The 19646-nt window shown below is 42.9% G+C and overlaps 1 protein-coding gene across 1 annotated transcript in view; it reads left to right on the forward strand.

The window, feature by feature from the left end:
* Positions 1–367: 367 nt before the first annotated feature.
* The window catches only part of SPTBN5 (spectrin beta, non-erythrocytic 5), a gene marked incomplete at its 5' end in the record, with an annotated part of 344281 nt that continues 325002 nt past the window's right edge, over positions 368–19646 (forward strand). Inside the window, 2 exons of the mRNA XM_082275221.1 lie at positions 368–487; positions 8294–8461. Of these exons, the coding sequence (XP_082131347.1) occupies positions 368–487; positions 8294–8461 (288 nt within the window). The remainder of the gene's footprint in view (positions 488–8293; positions 8462–19646) is intronic.

Here is a 19646-nt window from a genome sequence, read left to right on the forward strand (position 1 = left end):
TGAGTCATTGACCCACAAGAAGAGTCTAAGGGGTTCTGCCTTTGCTTTGACTTCTCTGGCAATATGCTTATTCTAGGGAGCCACTTGATTAGCCTGACAGCCATGGAACTAGCATTTTCACAAGAAAGCAAGAGCTAATGTCTTTTTTTTTTAATCCCAAATTTCCATTAGGCAACTAATAAATGTCAATGACTGATCATAAAATGGGTTTTACTGTTGTGTGTTGCTTATTGTGATCAATGCATTTTTGTCTGCTGGTAAAGTTGGTGAAGATGTTTTAGAGTAACTGGAGATGTTTAAAATGTACTAAAGATGTGTAAGTATTGAAACCTTCTAACAAAGTAATTGTTTGCTTTCAGAGGCAGCCATGGAGGAAGAAGGAATACAAGACTATGAGAAAGGACATATTAAAAAGCTGCAAGAGCAGCGCATGGCTATGCAAAAGAAAACCTTCACCAACTGGATGAACAATATCTACAGACAGAATGTAAATGAATGCTACCTATTGTTCTATAGTTTTGTTTTCATTATTATATTTGTTTAAAAATGATTCCATAGCACATACATTTTATAGAGTATGTAGTATACCATGTGCCTTCTTGTGCCATGGAGGTGCCACTAAAATTATTATTATTATTTTTTTTAAATAAAGAGTTTTACATAAGGGTTAATAATGAAGTTGTATCACCAAAAATAAGCATGCAGAGGGTAAAGATAGTGAACCACAGTATTGTTTGAGGTCTTCCTGCAGCGGATCTTTTACCTATTACTGACTTGCCATGCCTTGTTCCACATTATGTACCTGTGTAGAGGTGGCCATCATCTTTGCTTCTTCATATCAGAGCCTTCAGCAATGGAAACAATGGATAGTACAGTGGTGGCATCATCAATTTTCTCTCTAAAGCAGTAGTATACTCAGTTTTTTTAAAAATTAATAACTCCTAAATGTGTATGGTTTAGGAGATATTCACCCTGCGTGCAGCCGCTGACACCAGCGGCGCAAGCGCTCTGAAGGTCCGGTGTATCTTGCCGGACTTCAGAGCTCCTTGGCGGCTCCTTGCTGGAAAGTGACATCACAGCCGGAGCCGCTGAACCCGGAAGAGATGCAGAGGGAACATGTCAGCTGCCTCAGCAGTGTTCGGGCGACCCCGTGGGGTCTTCGATCTAAGGTAAGTACAGTATTTCATAATGTGCAAGTATGCGATGCATACTAGCACATTATGCCATTGTCCTGCAGGTTTTTTTTTTGTTTTTTGTTTTTTACACAGGGGATACAACCGCTTTAAATCCCTTGAGAATTGTAGTCAGAGGCCAGTGCCTTGTATTTGACACTGCAGATATACAGCTATCAGACTGTAGATACAGGAGTGTCTAGGGACACTCACATACCAAGAAGTGCACTGCTAGTTTTCAGGAGACGTCCCAAACCAAAAATACATTTTCAGGGTGCTGTTTAGGAACATTTAACATGTTTAGATTTTCCCTATAACATAGTAAATCTTTATTTTTTGAGTTCAGGTCTACTTGGATACAATATGGTACATTACAAACATTCACGATCTGAACATTAAACTGGTTGTAACCCTAAAAAAAAAAAAAATCCTGTTCCCTCATAGCAGGTTAACCTCTTCAGCGCCGGAAGGTTTACCCCCCCTTCATGACTAGGCCATTTTTACATTACTTTTACTCTAACTAACAATTGCACGGTCGTCCGACACTGTACCCGAATAAAATTCTTGTCCTTTTTTCCCCACGAAGAGAGCATTTTTTGATGGTATTTGATTACCTGTGCAGTTTTTTTTTTTTTTTCCGCTATAAACAAAAAAATACAGACAATTTAAAAAAACAAAAAAACGAAATTTTTTACTTTATGCTATAAAACACATCCAATAAAAAAAAATCAAAAATCTAATTTATTCATTAAATAAAGCCAATATGTATTGTGCTACATACTTTTTGTAAAAAAAAATTGATTGGTTTGCACAAAAGTTATACCATCTACCAACTATGGAATATGTTTATGGAATTTTTATTTTTTGAAATCTTTTTACTAGTAATGGCAGCTATCAGCGATTTTTAGCAGAACTGTGACATTGTGGTGGACAAATCTGAATTTAAGTGACACTTTTTGGGGACCAGTGACATCAATATAGTGATCAGTGCTAAAAAAATGCACTGTCACCATACTAATGACACTGACAGGGAAGGGATTAACATCAGGGGAAATCAAAGGGTTAAATATGCTCCTAGGGAGTGCTTTCTAACTGTGTGGGGGATGTTTTGATTGGGGGAATACAGAGATCCATGTTCCTGCTTAGCAGAAACACAAGATCTCTATCTTCTCTCACAGAATATCAGTCTGCCTTGTTTACATAAGCAGACCGCCATTCTGCCTCTCTTGAGAATGATTGCAGCGTGCCTGTGAACATCAGGTCCGCCAGACCCACTGATTGGCTCCTGCTGTGTCCAATCACAGTGGGAGCGGGTTGCTGGCAGTGTGCACATGCGCCCCAGACTCGAAATTACGTACAGGTACGTGATTTTGCACAGGAAGGCTGCCATGGCTCTGTGTGGGCCAAACCACAACTTCCATGGCTCCTTATTCTTCTTTACACTGAAGATAGTTCTTAATGACATCGGCTGTATGTTTGGGGTTTATTGTCCTGCTGCAGAATCTATTTGGACCAATCACCCACCTCCCTAATGGTATGGCATGATGGATAACTATCTGCTTGTATTTCTCAGGATTGAGGACACCATTGATCCTGACCAAATCTCCAACTCCATTTGCAGAAATGCAGCCCAAAACTTGTAAGGAACCTCCACCATGCTTTACTGGTGCCTGCAGACACTCATTATTGTACCGCTCTCCAGCCCTTCACCAACAAACTGCCTCCTGCTGCAGCCAAATAGTTGAAATTGTGACTCATCAGTCCAGAGCACCTGCTGCCATTTGTCTTCACCCCAGGTTCTATGTTTCCGTGCATAGGACATGGAAACAAGACTAAGTGACTCAACTATACACAAAAAATAGAAAGTGGAGTGCAGACAAATGGCAGCAAGTGCTCTGGACTGATGAATCAAAATTTAAAAAATTTGGCTGTAGCAGGAGGCAGTTTGTTCATGAAGGGCTGAGGAGTGGTACCATAATTAGTGTGGCCAATCCTGAGACTGGAAGTGAGGATACCCATGGGCAGTGCAGCACTGCCAACATCACAGCACCTACACCGCTGCCGCAGGGAAACTAGAGAGTTCACTCACCCTCTGCTTCCCACCACTTATCACTGAAAGATTTCAATGAGAGACCAAGGGGACCCCCCTTCTACAGCGAGAGGTCACTGCAGTATCCCAGGACAGTGATAGGGCTATTCGCCCATTGCTGACTCTGCTAGCAAGGAATCCATACTGCACTTATTCTAAACCTAGACTGCACCTACTGTATACCAACCCTATACAGCATTATACCGAACTCTTACGGTATCTGAACCACATCTACCTTACCATCTACCTTCCATGTATCTATACTGCGTGCAAGCTAACTGGGACTGGGCTCCAATGATAGCAGGCAGAAGAACATCTAAAAAAGACTGCCACTCCAGTAAAAATGATTCTGCAAGCCCCCTTTGTTCCCCTGACCCCACCGCAACTATCCTTCTTTTCTTTCAGAGAGTTCATATTCATCTTTCTAGAACTATCATCGCTGCTATAAATGCGCTCTGGCAATATAGTACCAGAACATGGATATGACATAGATCAGGCTTTACTATTGCTTACTGCTGCACCTGAGAAGGCCTTGCTACTTTTTAGGCTGATTTGGATGCCAAATATCATCTTATGCCTAGTCCCTGCTGTTAATCACTTAGTATGCTAAATTGTGTTATCACCATTGTCAATCCATTTTATGCTTGCCTAGTTACCAGCTGTATTGGGTGACAATATAATGTGTTTGCCTTTATTACCTGGTTTGATTACTGTTTTCTTTGTTATAGCACTACTGCTCTGTACAAAGTATAAGCCCTGGTTCGGTTCACACTATAGTGATGACAGACATCGCATGTGATTCGGAGCGCACTGCTCTAAAAATCACATGCGATGTCTGTGCTATGCAAATTCAGCCCTACAGATTGTATGGCTGAATTTGCATCGGATTTGGACAGAACACACACAGGACCCTTTTTTGGGTCTGCTGCAGAATAGGATTGCATGGTGGTTCACACCAATGCGATCCGAATTATGTCCGAACTGTCAGTTCGCACTGCGATATGTGAATGGGTCTGGGGGTGTCATTGTATTGACATCCCCAGCGATTCGCATATGGCAGTGTGAACTGCCTGCGATTTGAATGCGAAGCGGGAACTCGCAGTGTATTCGCAGGGTTCCCGCATCGCATATATGTGATCCGAGCCTTAGTTTCACTGAATACCTGTGATATTGTGTTTTTGCCTGGTGTGTCAGGAGGTTGAGGTTCCTGAGAAGGTTGAGGCAAAAAACAGAGGACCTATCCTATGGCTTTTACAGGGGTAGCACTAGAGTGGTATATTTACCATCACTTTAAGTGCAATAAAAATACAAGGTGTTTTTTTTCTGTTAACAATAGAATGATTTGGTTTAACAGGCGCAGGACTCAATGATATAAGTGTGATTTATCTACAGATTCTCTCTAGCAATGTAGGTGTGGTGTGCACTTCCTTTATTTTGCAGACATGTATGGTAGACTCCTTGTCATAAATCGTTTGTAGGAATCTTAGGGAGTACTTTGGAACAGAAAGTTGCCAAATTAGAACAGATGATTTCATCTTTCTTGGTTTGTTTTTACTCATTTTTTGACCTCTGGACGTTTATTACAGAAGAGTGACTGTCATAAATGTGTAAGGAATGAGATGTATTTTTATAAGGGCAGTAAATGCAGGACACGGACACTTTCTGGAATGTAATTGATTATATGCAGTGTGATATTCCTGGCATCAAAAGGATATTATTATCTTCCCTGATTATTATCTAGGATTACATTTCATAGATGATCTCTGCACAGTAAAGTGAACCTGTATTGTGGCCAGTATTGTGTGTAAACAGGTCTACTTTACAGGAGGGACCATGTTGAGCCAGTACTCTCATTTCCTAATCTCTCTTGCTGCTCTGATCTGCTATCAGACCCCTGGAGAAATATTCTGTACTCTCGGGAATGAGGGACACATGCAGCTCCCCCCGCCTACCACAATACAGTCGCAATGCCTGAGCAGCCCATTAGAAATCCCAAGCACCGTCACTCAGTGGAAGTGTATATACCCGTGTGTACGTTTCAATGCTCAGGGAGTGATGGGAAGCTTTGACAGTTGGGTGGTGGATTTGGGTGTTGGGAGTTGGCAGGAAGACCAATTGGGCACATTTAAAAACCTTGTATGATTGACAGCTCTTCCCCAAGATAATAGGCTTAGAGAATCTGCCCATTACTCCCTCCTCCCCTGTTTAGAGACATAAATATATATTTTCAGATTAGTTGAGCACATGTCTATGGTAGAGCCAGCTGTGAGACCAGCTACATGATAATTTAGTTGTGTCTGGAATTAAAACTACCCTTGAAGCTCGATGGCCAACCTAAAGCATATCTAAATTCAAGAACAAAAATGTAGTATGTGGCAGTTTACCAGTCCCTAGATGTGGTGGCAGCATTTGTTGTTTTAGGGTTTTAGAGATTTATTTTCACTTGGTGATTCTGCCAGTAAGACTAGTCCTACCCTAGAGCGATAACACCCACTTACTGGAAGGGTGTTAAGACTACAGAAACCTGCCCCTCCACAGAGAGAACTTGAAACAATGATAACTTAAAACAGTCAGCAGAGACAGAGTACATCATATTATCATACTTCTAGAAAAGAAACAGGTATTTTGTGCACCCATTATACAGTATATAAGAAAACACTTGCAATGGTATATTTAACAGACCAAAAGACCAAATAAATGAAGTTCGTTGTTAGGATTTCCATAAAAATTAGTATGGAGATATTACCTGTGATTATGTCCTGGATTTGCCCCAGGGACTGTCCCATTTGAAAACTCCATCAGTGACATGCTTTCAGTCATCTGCATATCCCAATAATATCATACAGTATTTGTCTGTTTGAAGGAGCCAGCAACTTCCGGGTGATCTCTGATTGTAAACATTCTCACCCTATCATGGGGAGTAAGCTTAGAGAAGTAACACCGTTACCAATTTAAGTTTTTGCATAAAAAATTAAGGAGTAACATTTTTTTAGAGGAAACGAACAATCCCCCTTGGGTTATTAATGTACGTTGCAAGGCTTTTAATGAACTTTGTAGCAGATTCCTACTTTTTGTTGATGTAAAGCAGGGGTCTCCAAACTTTCTGAACAAAGGGCCAGTTTATTGTCCTTCAGACTTTAAGGGGGCTGGACTGTGGGCAGTGCGAGTAGAAAATGCCCTGACGTAAATGTGAGTAAAGAATGCCCCATCATTGGTATTAGTGGGATGAATATTGTCCCATTGTTGGTATTAGGGGAATAAATAGTGCCCCATTATTAGTGTCATTGGGAGGAATAGTGCCCCATCTTTGGTATCAGTAAGAGGAATGGTGCCCTATTATTGGTGTCAGTGCAAAGAATAAGTCTGTATTTTTGGTATCAGTGGAAGGAATAGTGCCCCATCATTGGTGTCAGTGGGAGGAATAGTGCCACATTGCTGGTATCAGGGTAGGGAATAGTGCCCCATCAATGGTGTCAGTGGGTAGAATAGTGCCCTGCAGTTTGTGTCAGTGGGATGAATAGTGTCCCATCATTTGTGTAATTGGGAAGAATAGGGCCCCATTGTTGGGGTCAGTAGTAAGAAGGAATGCTCTTTTGTTGGTATCAGTGACAGGAAATATGCCCCATTGTTGGTGTAGAAGGAATATTGTCTTGAATCAAAGGGGCAAATAGTGTCCCAAGGGCCAAGATAAAGGCAAGTAAAGGGCCACATCCAGCCCACAGGCCTCAGTTTGGTAACCACTGCTATAAAGAATCAACTGTTTCTTTCACCATGTTCTATGAAGACTGAATATGAATGGGAGAGTTTGGTTCATTGTAATCAGCTGGTGCACTCTCAGAGTTCTGATGAGAAAAGCAACAGGGTCTGCATCCCTTTTTATTTAACCCTTGGTGGAGTATCTATACAAAACTTAAACTCCTGTTACAGGGGGTGTCTCAAATCTGACTTGTATTTTAGTGCAGACTTCTTGGAAAATAAGTGAGCCAATCACGCAGGCAGGAAATTACATTTCTTGGGGCATCCTGTACACTAACTGTACAGATTGCACGGAATTTTACAGAAAATGACAGTGGCTTGAGATTGAAAAGGAAAGGTCTTTTTTTTTTTAAGGTGATTTTATGAATGTGTGTAAGGTAAAACAGAAACATGTGATATACACATGTGAGTGACACAGATTCAGCATACATTATAACTTTATGATGCAAACTAAAAGTCCACCCAAAAATCTATATGGGTGTGTATTACCTGAAAAAAACAGAAATGTAAACAGTAACCAGCTGGTGAGGAAAGATCATTTCTAATAACATTAAAGCCCCACTCTGGGATGGAACTAACTTTCTACCCCCCCCCAACCTATGCTGACAGTTTCTTTTGTAGATCCTTGTAAATCCCCAATCCAGGTTCCTTAACGCCATTGGTTCTGGTGTAGGGAACTGCTAATCCAGCACTGCAATGGCACGCCAAGACCACCGGTCCCCTACCATCCCCCTGTGATAATTTCAGTTCAGCTCCCTCTCTCCTAAGAGAATCCAGCCAGTGGCCATCCAATAGAAAGTGTTCATGTCACATAGGCAGTGATGTGGAACCTAAAGAAGGATCCCAATCAGGAAGTAAACAAAACAGGGGAAGACTCAGGGCTGTGGCACCACGTGACTGTGGGTTAGGTTAAGTAAAAAAGGGCATTTGGATAGGGAATTCTTTTTTGTTCTAGCGATCACATAGATTCCAGAGTGAGGCAATAAATTACAGCAGGGCTTGTGTAGTAATTGTATATCCTATATTATTTTTTTAATTTGCTATATTATTTTTCCACAAAGACAGAGTTACCCTTTCAGTCATCATATGTATTGTGTTTGTTGTTCTGTGGTTTGTTTTTTAACATTTGCAGCTTAGTGGATGAGACTCCTTTAATTAAGACATTTATAAAACGAAATTGGCCATAAATGAGGCTCACTGTTGTGCCATACATGTGTGGTATTGGGTGCGTTCTCTGGGAACATGTTGGTCTGATGTATTCTTTGTTTCTCTATAGAATTGTGAACCCATTACAGATATATACACAGAGCTTCGTGATGGCTTGTACCTGCTTCGACTCTTGGAATATATCTCAGGAGAACAACTGCCTAAACCAGCACGGGGGAAGATGAGGGTTCATCATCTGGAAAACAACAGCAAAGCTCTTGCCTTCCTGAAGTCCAAGGTCAGATATAAGTATAAAAAGAACTGAGATTGGTGGTGGTGGGGGGGGGGTATTTCTACATATTGGCCATGGCCAGTGCACAGGGAAAAGATTTTGGACTCAGATGAGCCCTAGGACCTATAACACTTTACACTTCTACCTCTAGTTTTCCAAATCTCATGGATGTTTCTATATCTTTCTTTACAATTTCAATTCATCAAGCTGCAATAGAACTTGAAGTGGTTCTTGGCAAGGTAGTTTTCCCTGCATTAAGGTTAAAAATATTCCAGTAGTTGTATCGCCCCTCACCTCCCTATATAGCTACCTGAGTCCTATCTTGATCCAGGCTGTGCCTGTCTACAGCAGCGCTGGTCTCTGTTCCTCTCTTCACAGGACACAGAGGCAGCAGTGGGAGCCATTGGATCCTGTTCCTGCCAATCAAATTTTGTGAGGAGGGGGGCAGGGCTGAGCCACTCTGTGTGTGTTTATGGGTACACACATCCCAGCTCAGGAGCAACCCGGTAGGAGTTCCAAGAACAGGCAGGGGACTTCAGAGGGTGAGGTTTGAGGACGCTCAGAGCAATACCATTGCACAGAGGAGGTAAGTATATCATGTTTATTATTTTAATTAAAAAAATTATCCTTTACAACCACTTTAAAGTCACTCTGTTGCTAAAACCAAAACCTAATGTAGTACCCTCCTAGATAGGTGCTAGAGAGAGTATAGTTTTGGGTTTCTACTTACCAGAGAAATTGCCAGGTAAATTTATGTTGCTCTCTGCCTACCAGAGAGCAGGATCCTTTAGTGAGGTCTGCTCATTGTGCTCAGGTGCAGCTCAGCTTGTGTGAAATGATTCACACTGGTCCAATAAGGAGCCATATTAGACAGTGGGAGGAAACCTGACAAGTGAGTGCACAGGCATTTGTTACAGCCCTGTTGATTGGCAGAGAAAAGTGCCTAAGGGCATGCTGGGATACTGTATAAATATCCGGGGCACATGAGTCTTTCAGCTGGAGAGTGGGGTCCTGGAGGGAGGGGGCGGCTGCTCCTCCTCTGTAGAAGCTGCCATGCGGCCTCGGGTGGTCGACCTGAGGGCCTGAAAGTCAGAGAGCCCATATGTCCTGCAGAACTGATTGGGAGGGGGACACTGGAAAGGATCTGATTCTGCCTACAGTGAGTACAGATCTGTGTCATGGGGCATATCTTGTAAGGGCCATCCCTTCTGCTAGAAGAGTCAGTGAACGGGTGTCAGTCAAGGGGATGCTAGAGAGTGTCCTGAAGATAATGTGGTTGCATCAAGTCTGCTGCTATAGATAGCAAGAGGACTTAATTCTTCCATACAAGGGGCAGTATGGTTAAAGCAGTGTGTCTGCTTCCACAAATAACCTAGTGAGGCCAAGTGAGAGTTGTCCTTATCTACTGTGAATAGTTCAAGTTGGAGTATCCCACTATTTCCTTCTTCCATCCACAATAAATATAAAACCAAATACCCTGGACTGTTTACTGAGTAACAAGCAACTTTGAGTAAGGAGAGATGTGTGAAAAATCCCCAAGTGACTGTCTGCAGGTAATCATAGGGAGACCCAAAAAGTCATCACACAGCAAGCCCTACAGGGACAGTGCTACACTAAAATAAAGCTGACCCTGCAAAAAAGACCTTAAAGGCTCATCTCCTAAAAGCCCTGGATCTCTACTGCAGTGAAGAAAAATCAATGGCTGAAAAATATTCAGAAAGCGCCACATCCTGGAGTGTCAAATGCCTGAACCCTGCTGAACCCCCGTAGTGCAATTCACTGACCTCAGCATCACCACTATGTCCCAAAGTATCATAGAGTGCCATAGAGGGGAACCTGGAAGTTGACACTCCCGGAAGTAGTTTCTGAAGATTCTTCAGCCAGCAATTTCCTTTTATTGCAGCAGAGATCTTAAGCCTGGTAGGGCTGAGTAGCAAACTTGCTCTTTGCAGGAGGAGCTTTATTTTATGTTCTGGTTTTAGCAACAGAGTTGCTGTAGTGTTCAAAGGCATGCCAGAGTGTTTAGCAAGCACTGCAATGCGGTCATAGATAAATGTGTAAGTAAATTATAACTTATCAATATGATTTTCTAGCATACCTATTGCAAGTATTTATATAGAGCTGTCAATTTTACACAGTGCTTTACAATTGTACATTTTACATTCACATAAGTTCCGGTTCTTAAGAGCTTACAGTCTAGGTTTCCTATCTAACATACATATGTACTACACATGCAGGATCAATTAAGACAGCAAGCTTAACCTTCCTAGCGGTATTCCCGAGTGTGACTCGGGGTAAGATTTTTGAGCCAAAAGCGGTAACCCCGAGTCACACTCGGGGTAGCGCTGGGAAGATCGCTGGATCCTGGTGGAGGTTTCACTTACCTTTTCTCCGGGATCCAGCGATGTATGAGAGCGGCGTCCGGCGGCGGAGCTTCCTCTCGATCGTCTGTAAGCCCCGGCTTCCGTCTCCGGCGACGTGACGTCCGCCGGGGGGTGGAACCGGCGGCAAATTCAAAAAGTATAAACACCAAACACACTGACACACTGTAATCCTATTGGATTACATTCCCAAAATATAATAAAGTGACCCCAGTGCTTTCTCCATTGCACTTCCTGCATTATTTCCATACTTTGTATCTGGATTATTGCAGAGCGACCATGGCCTCAAGCAAGCGTGCCGCAACATCAAAAGTGATGTATGACCTGCTGGGCGATAGCGACAGCGATCCCGAATCGCACGGAGAGTGGAGTGACAGCGATGCATGGGAAAGCTCATCATCCGACGAAAGTGAGTTTAGTGATGATGATGTGCCGAGCGATGTGCGTACGTGGTGCGTGATCGACTGCGGTACGGAGCACGTAGCGCCCCCAAGGTTCCCGTATACCGGAACGCCTGGTCTCAAAGTTGATGTTGAGGAGGATAACCCCTTGGCGTATCTGCAGCTTTTTTTGACCGATGAGGTCATCGAAAAAATTGTTGTGGAGACCAACCGGTACTAGCAACAACAAGCCGCAGCACATCGCCGGTTTTCCAGGAGCAGGATGTGGGAACCCGTTACCAGTGCAGATATCTGGAGATTCCTGGGCCTTATTATTCTGCAGGGAGTGGTGGGGAAACCCCTGCAGAAGTGGTATTGGACCACCAACAAATTATTGGCCACTCCTTTTTTTGGAACCATAATGTCGGAGTACAAATTTTCCCTTATAATGCGATATTTGCACTTTGCCAACAATGAGGAGTTTGATGAAACATCTCATCCGGCTCCGAAGCTGAAAAAAATCTGGGACATTTATCAATTAATTTTGAAAAACTTCCAGCGGTCCTATGTCCCAGAAAGAGACATTTGCATTGACGAAAGTCTTATGGCGTATAAAGGGAGACTTAGCTGGATCCAATATATTGCGTCCAAGCGAGCACGCTTTGGAATAAAATCCTTTATGCTGTGTGAATCCAGCTCTGGCTATATTTGGAACTCGGTCCTATATACCGGAAGAGGAACTAAGTTCAACCCAAGGTTCAGCAGCTATGGGATGGCAACTGCTTCAGTTCTGACGCTGATTGAGCCTCTGCTGGATCAGGGGTATTGTGTCACTACAGACAATTTTTACACCTCCCCAGAACTGTTTGAGTTCCTCCTACAGCACAAGACGGATGCTTATGGGACCGTCAGAGCAAACCGGCGTGACATGCCCCCCAGCTTTGCCAACAAAAAACTCAAGCCTGGAGAGTTAGTTGCCTGGCAGAAAGGCAAAATGTTGGCACTTAGATGGCGCGACAAAAAAGATGTCTGCCTGATGAGCACCATCCATAACACCGCCACTGTCATGGTCCATACAAAAGGGGGAAAAGATGTGCTGAAACCGCAACTGGCCCTAGATTACAATAACACCATGGGAGGTGTGGACAGAGCTGACCAGGCCATGACCTTCTATCCAGCAATGCGGAAACAGCAGAAGAAATACTATAAAAAAAATTTCAGACACCTCCTGGAGCAGTGTTTATGGAATGCCTTCATTCTGCTGAAAAAGAAAAGAGACCGGCCTATGATCCATGCGGACTTTGTGTGGAAAATTGCGGAGCTGATTTTTCTCAGGCACCAGACACCAACTGTAAGTCGATCCGGACGCCGTGCGGCTGGTGTCGTGAACCCCGAACGACTGACCGGTCGTCATTTTATGGACCTCATTCCGCCGACGGAGAAGAAGACTGCACCCACAAGAATGTGTGTGGTGTGCTGTTCCAAGCACGACGACACCGGGCGGAAAATAAGAAAAGAAACACGGTACTACTGTCCAGACTGTGATGTTGGACTTTGCGCTGTACCCTGTTTCAAAATTTTCCACACCCGGGACGTTTATTGAAGCAGTATGAAGAGTAATATTGCATCCTTTTTGGGAAAAAAAAAAATATATTGCATCCTTGTTTGACAAAAAAAAATGTCAGTGTTTTTGATTACATGATTTACTATCATTTATTGAATAAAAAGTGTTATTTTTTGGAAAAAAAAAAAAGTGTTATTATTATATTATTATTTTATAGTTATTTATTATATTATAATTTAGGATTTTGTGTTTCAAACTTTATCATACTCGGGATGTTATAAAGAAGAACACACGGTAAAAAGAAATCATTAGTAAATAGCTGGTTTGGGCTGCTCATTCTCCAGAATTGCAAGCAAAATAATGGTACCGCTTTCAGCACCTAAAATCCGAAAGAATCATACCGCCAGGGAGGTTAAACATCTTTAAATAAATCACATTCAGGTGGCAGTGGAGGGCTCAGAGCCTGCTACCTCACACCCCCAGAACCTGGCTGCATCATTCTCCTCGCATAATTTAGCGGCATTTATCGCCTCAGAAATTAACGGCTTCTACCCTCAAAATTTTTTTTTTCAAATAAAAATACCCCCGCCACAGTCAGGGCTAGTGCATTTAAGCAACGATAGCCTCTGAACTGTCTCCGTTTTCATTTACCTTTTAGAAGAAATACTTACCTTGAAAATGTCTTGTCCAGCGCTGCCATCTCAGGTGTGGGCAGCTGAAGCCGGAGCGTCCTCTTCGGTGTCTTCTTTGGTGACATCAATGTCCCAGAATGCCCTGCACCGGCCCTGCTTGTCACTTCCGATGCAGGCGCATCATCCCTGCACAGCTTCTGGGCATGTTTAGCAGGGAATGATGGCCCTGCAGCGGAAGTGATGAGCAGGGCCGGTGCAGGCGCATTGACTCCTGGGAGCGATGACACTTATCTCCCAGGAGTCAATGCAAGCAGGAAGAGGCGGCGCGCTCCGAGGCCGCAGAGGGATGAAGAGGAAGGAAAGTAAGTATATTTTCTTTAAAAGACAAGGTAAGTAAAGCAAAAAAAAAAAAAATTGAAATGATCCAATTCTTTTTCAGCTGCATTAAAGCAAGCAGATGGAGTAAAGTTGATTTTGAGGCCGGAACTCTGCTTTAAAGGCAGAATGCATCCATGGGCAAATGCCCAGAACACAAGCTGTCTATGTTCTGGATAATCGTCCCTGGGTGCATACTGCCCTAAACTGAGGTACTGCTGAGTGCACTGCCCAGACCCATCCAGCCAAAGCTGGGCTAAACCCCCCAGTGTGCGTAAGGCCCATAGTAGAGATTAGGCACGACTAGCTCCTGGTTTAGAAGTTTAATTGGTTCAACGAGTTCACTTCAAATTTAGATGGTTATTACAATCTCCACCCTTCTTCTTTACTACACTGCACTGTAAGCCACATTATAGCATGTTTAATAAAATAGTTCTTTATAGAGCTTTATATTTCAAAATTGAATAAACTTGTTCTGTCAATGTCAAACTAGATACAGTATATTATTTGATGTTCACTGTGCTATTTTTTTTTAGAATTAAACTGTCACATTGACGTGAATTTAGAAGGTTTTTTTTATCCCAAAATTTTACTAGATGGGTAATCAGTGCTAGCCCCATGCCATGAGCTCACAAAGACGCAATTAGTAGTATTTTTTGTTCATGTAGTGCTCTAACAGATTTCGCTTAGCTAATAGGCAAACAATAGCTTCTAATTTTAGGAAATATGTAACTTATTACAGAAAAGCATATGTCAAAGGCAGATTATTACAATGGACGTAACTTCTAAATTCATTTGTCATTGAGGTCATTAACAGCTTCAGACTTGGTAAGGTTCCTTGACATGTTATTCCTAGCAACCTATTGACTTCTCCATCACACCTTCATTCATAGGTCAGAATAGAAATTTATTTGAGAAAGCTGACTGCTATGGGCTACACATACAGTCCTTCATTAATTTGCTTTAATGGAAAGGTACATGGAGATTGCCATTGCCATAATTAAATCATTTTTGCCTGGCTTCCGTGCTAACCCAATGGTTCCAATGCTTTTGGGTTTATTTTTAAAAAAATTTGCTTTATGAATGTCTCAACATTCATGCACGTGTAATAAATAATTACTGTAATGTAGTAATACCAATGAATATTTTGCTTCACTCTGCAGCTGGAAGTTTGTTTGTTGGAACACCCGATCCTTTGTCCGTTCACACAGGGTTCTCCATACAGTGCAGGTGTTATCATACTTTCTCCTGCAGGTCGAATGTTCATAGCCTAGTAAAGCGTTTGTAAAGGAGTTTAAAAAAAAACAAACATGTTATACTTATCTGCAGAGGCGTAACTAGAACCTTCAGGGATCCGGTGCAAGAAACCATGAAGGGCCCCCCGGACCCCCGGCCCGGGCCCTTCCCTTCAAGCCTGGGGCTCTTCCCACTGATCCCAGGGCCCTTTACTCTCGTTGTGGGGCCCTTTATTACGGTCCCGCAGCGGGACCCTTTCACAAGTTCTGCAGTGGGCCCCCTTCCTGCCATTCTTGGGGCCTCCCTATGGTGGTGGAATGCCAGGGCCCGGTCCCAAGTGTGGCCTTTGCAATTCTGGAAGTTCACCCACTGGTGTCAGTAGTTTTGATTTTTTGGTATTTTAATTGTATTATTTTTTATCATTTTATTTTATTTTTTTACAATGTCACTGACTATGACTTTGTCCATTCTGAAAAGGAAGGAGCTGGTAAATTACATACTTACCGACCCCTTCCTGGTTCTCTAATATGACACATCCCCTGCAGCAGCCGGCAGGAGAGCAGAGGGAGCACAGTGGGGGGGATCACCAAGGGGGGAACACAGGGGCCCAGAGACAGCAGACCCACAAGTGAACTGGATAGGAGGAGTGGCGGGGGTAGCATACAGAGGAACCAATCTCCTTCATTTCCTCCTGCAGCTACAGGAGGAAAATGGAGGACAGTGATTTCTCTACATGCTGTCCCCGCCACCCTCCTATCCAGGTGTACAGGGGAGCTGCACAGGCCTCCTGGAGCATTGGGCCAGGTTGCAATTGCAACCCCTGTAGTTACGCCCCTGCTTACCTGCTCTGTGCAGTGGTTTTGCACAAAGCAGCCCAGTTACTCCTCTTCTTGGGTCCCCCACCGGTGCTCTGGTTCCCCCCCCACCCTCCTTGCTGAAATCCCCTAGAGCAGTGGTTCTCAACTACTGTCCTCAGGACCCACTAACAGGTCAGATTTTAAGTATGACCTTGGGGAGATGCAGACTAGAATACTGCAATCACCGAGCAGCAAATGATATCACCTGTGATGTATTTCAGTTATCTTGCAAACCTGGCTTGTTAGTGGGTCCTGAGGACAGGAGTTGAGAACCACTGACCAATAGCAAACCGCTTGCTATGGGGACACTCATGTTTGCTCGCTTCTGAGCCAGTTTTCTGTGTCCAAAAAACACAGAGAGCGTTTTTCAGCCACCCCCCCCCCCCCCCCCACTCCTGCTTCACTAGCAGTGATTGACAGCAACAGGAGCCAATGGCTCCTGCTGCTGCATCTCAGCCAATGAGGAACAAGAGACCCAGGAGAGCCTTGGCTCTCGTGCACATCACTTGATGGAAATCAGGCTTAGAAAGAGGGGGAAACTGCACACTGAAGGTTTTTTTACCTTCATGCATAAAATTCATGAAGGTAAAAAGCCTTTAGCTTTTATCACCACTTTAACTCTTATGGTCGAATATTTTTAAGCTATTTGAATGTTAAGATTGTAACATTCACCCGGTTAAAGGCAAAAAGGAAACTATTACACATATATTACTTGTTATTAGAATTATTTGTTACACTTGCACAAATGTTGAGATATTTGAAAAGCACATTTTTTTTTTATAAATTGGCACCTTTGTGTCAGTGACCCAGAACAAGTATGCTAATGGGGTTCTTACTTCACTCTGACCTCGCCTGATGCATTTTGGTCCTGAGTTAGTGGTTAAGTATCAAAACCAAAGGCAGCCAGGTAACTTAGATTGCCAGAAGAAGCTCAGCAATGACTGCCCACATTATTCTCTTGGTAAATATGAATTTTAACCAAGAAGGCCAATATTGGTTCAGCATGTTTTGGGTAGAAGAAGCAAGGCAATCAGTTATTTGTTGCATATTTTGTATTGTTCATTTATTTGAGTCTGAAGAGTATTTGCCCTTCATTCTGTCAATTTGTGTGTCTGCCACCTCCCTCCCCTTCGACCTGTCTATATGAACTATATTACTTTCCTGGCTGGGATATCCATGGCACACACCCAGATACAATATTGTTCCAATATGCAAGTCAGACAGCATAATTCTTATATGCCTTCACTGATCTTATGGTATATTACGGTCATGGAATATATAGCACTAGCTTGGAAGTTAACCAACTCAAAGGAAAATATATAACAATTGGAATATATACATTTTCCACAATTTAATATACTTGGATGCCAGTAAAACATTTTGACATCCAAGACCTTTAATGCCCTTAAAACTATGTATGACGTGCAAATGATTTGTCCATAAAGTCTATCTAAATTATTATTTTTTGGATAGAGTTCAGAAGGGTTGGAACCTCAATAAAGCTTTTAGTGCCGCCTATGTCTCGACTACAGAGATTTACTCTCTCTGTCTTGGAACAACTGTTCTGATGACAGCTAAGAGGGGAATTCCCTTCACTTAGTGTTGTGTCTACCACTTCCTTTCCAGTTCTTTTTCTCCTCAACACTACAGGTTCTCTTTAACATTTTTTCCACTCTAACGTATTATTAAACCCAGAACCCTGCATTCACTATATCTTGTCAGTACACAGAACATGGAAATGTATCTTTTTTTAGTAAATATAAACTGCTAAATACATTTTCTCATCAGCACTATATACTGGTTAAAGCTTGTAGGAGGAGTTTTCATTCTCCTCTGACTGTCCTATGAGGCTACATGACCCCTGACTCTCTGCCTGGACAGTGCCAATTGGCCCTGTGCTGATCACATGCACCCTCCCAAAAAAAAAAAAAAAAAAGCCTCTTGAGCAATACACACCAAACCGAGCATGTGCAGAGTGCTTCCAAGGTTCAGTACTATCAGGAGATGGATTCGGGACAGTGGAAGAAGGGAGAATCAGAGAAGACAGGTTTAAACAGCCTTTATACACAATGCACAACTGCATATACAGACTGTTCTTACTGTTGTGGGTTTAGTAACACTTTACCTTCTTATTCACTAAGCACACAACTAAAAAGAAAAAAAAATCCCAAATCCCCAATTAAATCCTCACATAAATCATTCACCTGGAATTTCCTACCATGCTGCCTATTCTTATTGTCTTGTATATTGATTCTCTGATTGTGAGCTCAGCCTAGTCATATAACAACATGTCATTCAAGAGGAAAAATGACTATCTACATTTCCTGTAGAATAATGTTGGTTAGCAAGTACTTTCACTTTTAGTAATGTTTATTAAGGCGGTAGTAAACCGCTGGGCATTTTTTTTTTTTTTGAACCTCGGAAGATAATGTATGCATTGCATACTAGCACATTATGTTAAACTTACCTGAAAATGAAGCCTCACCGCTGCAGGTGCTCACATCCTGGTCTTCCTTCCAGGTTCACGGACTCCAACTGTAGAGGGCCATCTTTAACACAGGGCAAAAGGAACAGCTTCCCCGGGCCCAGTCATTGTTTTGGGGTCCAAAGCAGCTGCCCCTGTGCCCGCACTGCCCGCAAATATTTGATAAGTGGATTCAGGAGGGCCCAAGAAAATGTTTGCCCAGGGTGCAATCAATATTAAAGATGGCCTTGTGGCTGCGACTGACCAGAGCCACGATGAAGTCACTTCCGTGCATTTTCGCTGGAGCTGCCATTTATGGCATAGGACTCTAAAGGAATGGCCCGGGTGGCCGCTCCTTCAGAGTTCAAGCGCCAATGATGTCATTGGTTGCATATACAGTAATGTCCTAAACAGTGCACGTTTAGGAGATATTTACAGTACCTATAGGTAAGCCTTATTATAGGTTTACCTATAGGTAAAAGCCAGACATAGAAGTTTACTCCCACTTTAAAGTTTTAAATACATTTAAAGTATAAATATAGGCTCCTGAATGACAGTCCAAACAAGTACCATATGCAGTTACTATGTGATGCAAAAGCCTCATAAAGTGAGCCAAATCCTTTATTTGTGTCCCACATGCTCCCTTTCCCAGACAATACAGCTCACAATGGGATGTTTTCTGCAGCAGAGTCAGTGCTGTCAATCCAGAAAAAAGTGGACGGGACTGGGTGTGGCCATTTTCTGACTGACAAGCTACAGGCTGGTGAATCGGCAGTGACAATGCTGATAGCCATGCCCCCTGCAATATTTTTTTTTATTCCACTGCAGTACAAGCAGGCACAGCCTGCATGAGAGTGGAAACCCTGCTCTGAATTCAGGATCAGTGTAGCAATTATTGCCACCCCATTACAGGAAGCTGCATTAGGTGGACTTCACAGGCAGGCTCAACAGGTATTTATGGAACTCTGCAAGGGGACCAAGGGAAAACTATAGGAGCAGATGCACTTATAATTACTGGTATTGGCATCGATGCTAAGCATTTGCATGAGTATCGGTACCCATGCAAATGCACTCATACCCGAAACTGATAAATTCTGGCTAGGTTCTTTCAGCTGTCAGCGGGATTTCCCCACTAATAGCTGAAATGTAAAGAAAAGGATGCCAGCAATTATCTGTTGTTAAGGAGCGGGGCTGCTGCATCCTTAACAACCAATGATATGTCACCTGTCCATCTGTGGGATTCTCCTCCCCGCCTCCTCCTCCCCTCCCGCCAGCTGTCAAATCTGCCCTCATCTCTACCCC

Source organism: Pelophylax lessonae (assembly GCF_965119305.1).
Source record: "Pelophylax lessonae genome assembly, chromosome: 13".
In the NCBI taxonomy this organism is placed as follows: domain Eukaryota; kingdom Metazoa; phylum Chordata; class Amphibia; order Anura; family Ranidae; genus Pelophylax; species Pelophylax lessonae.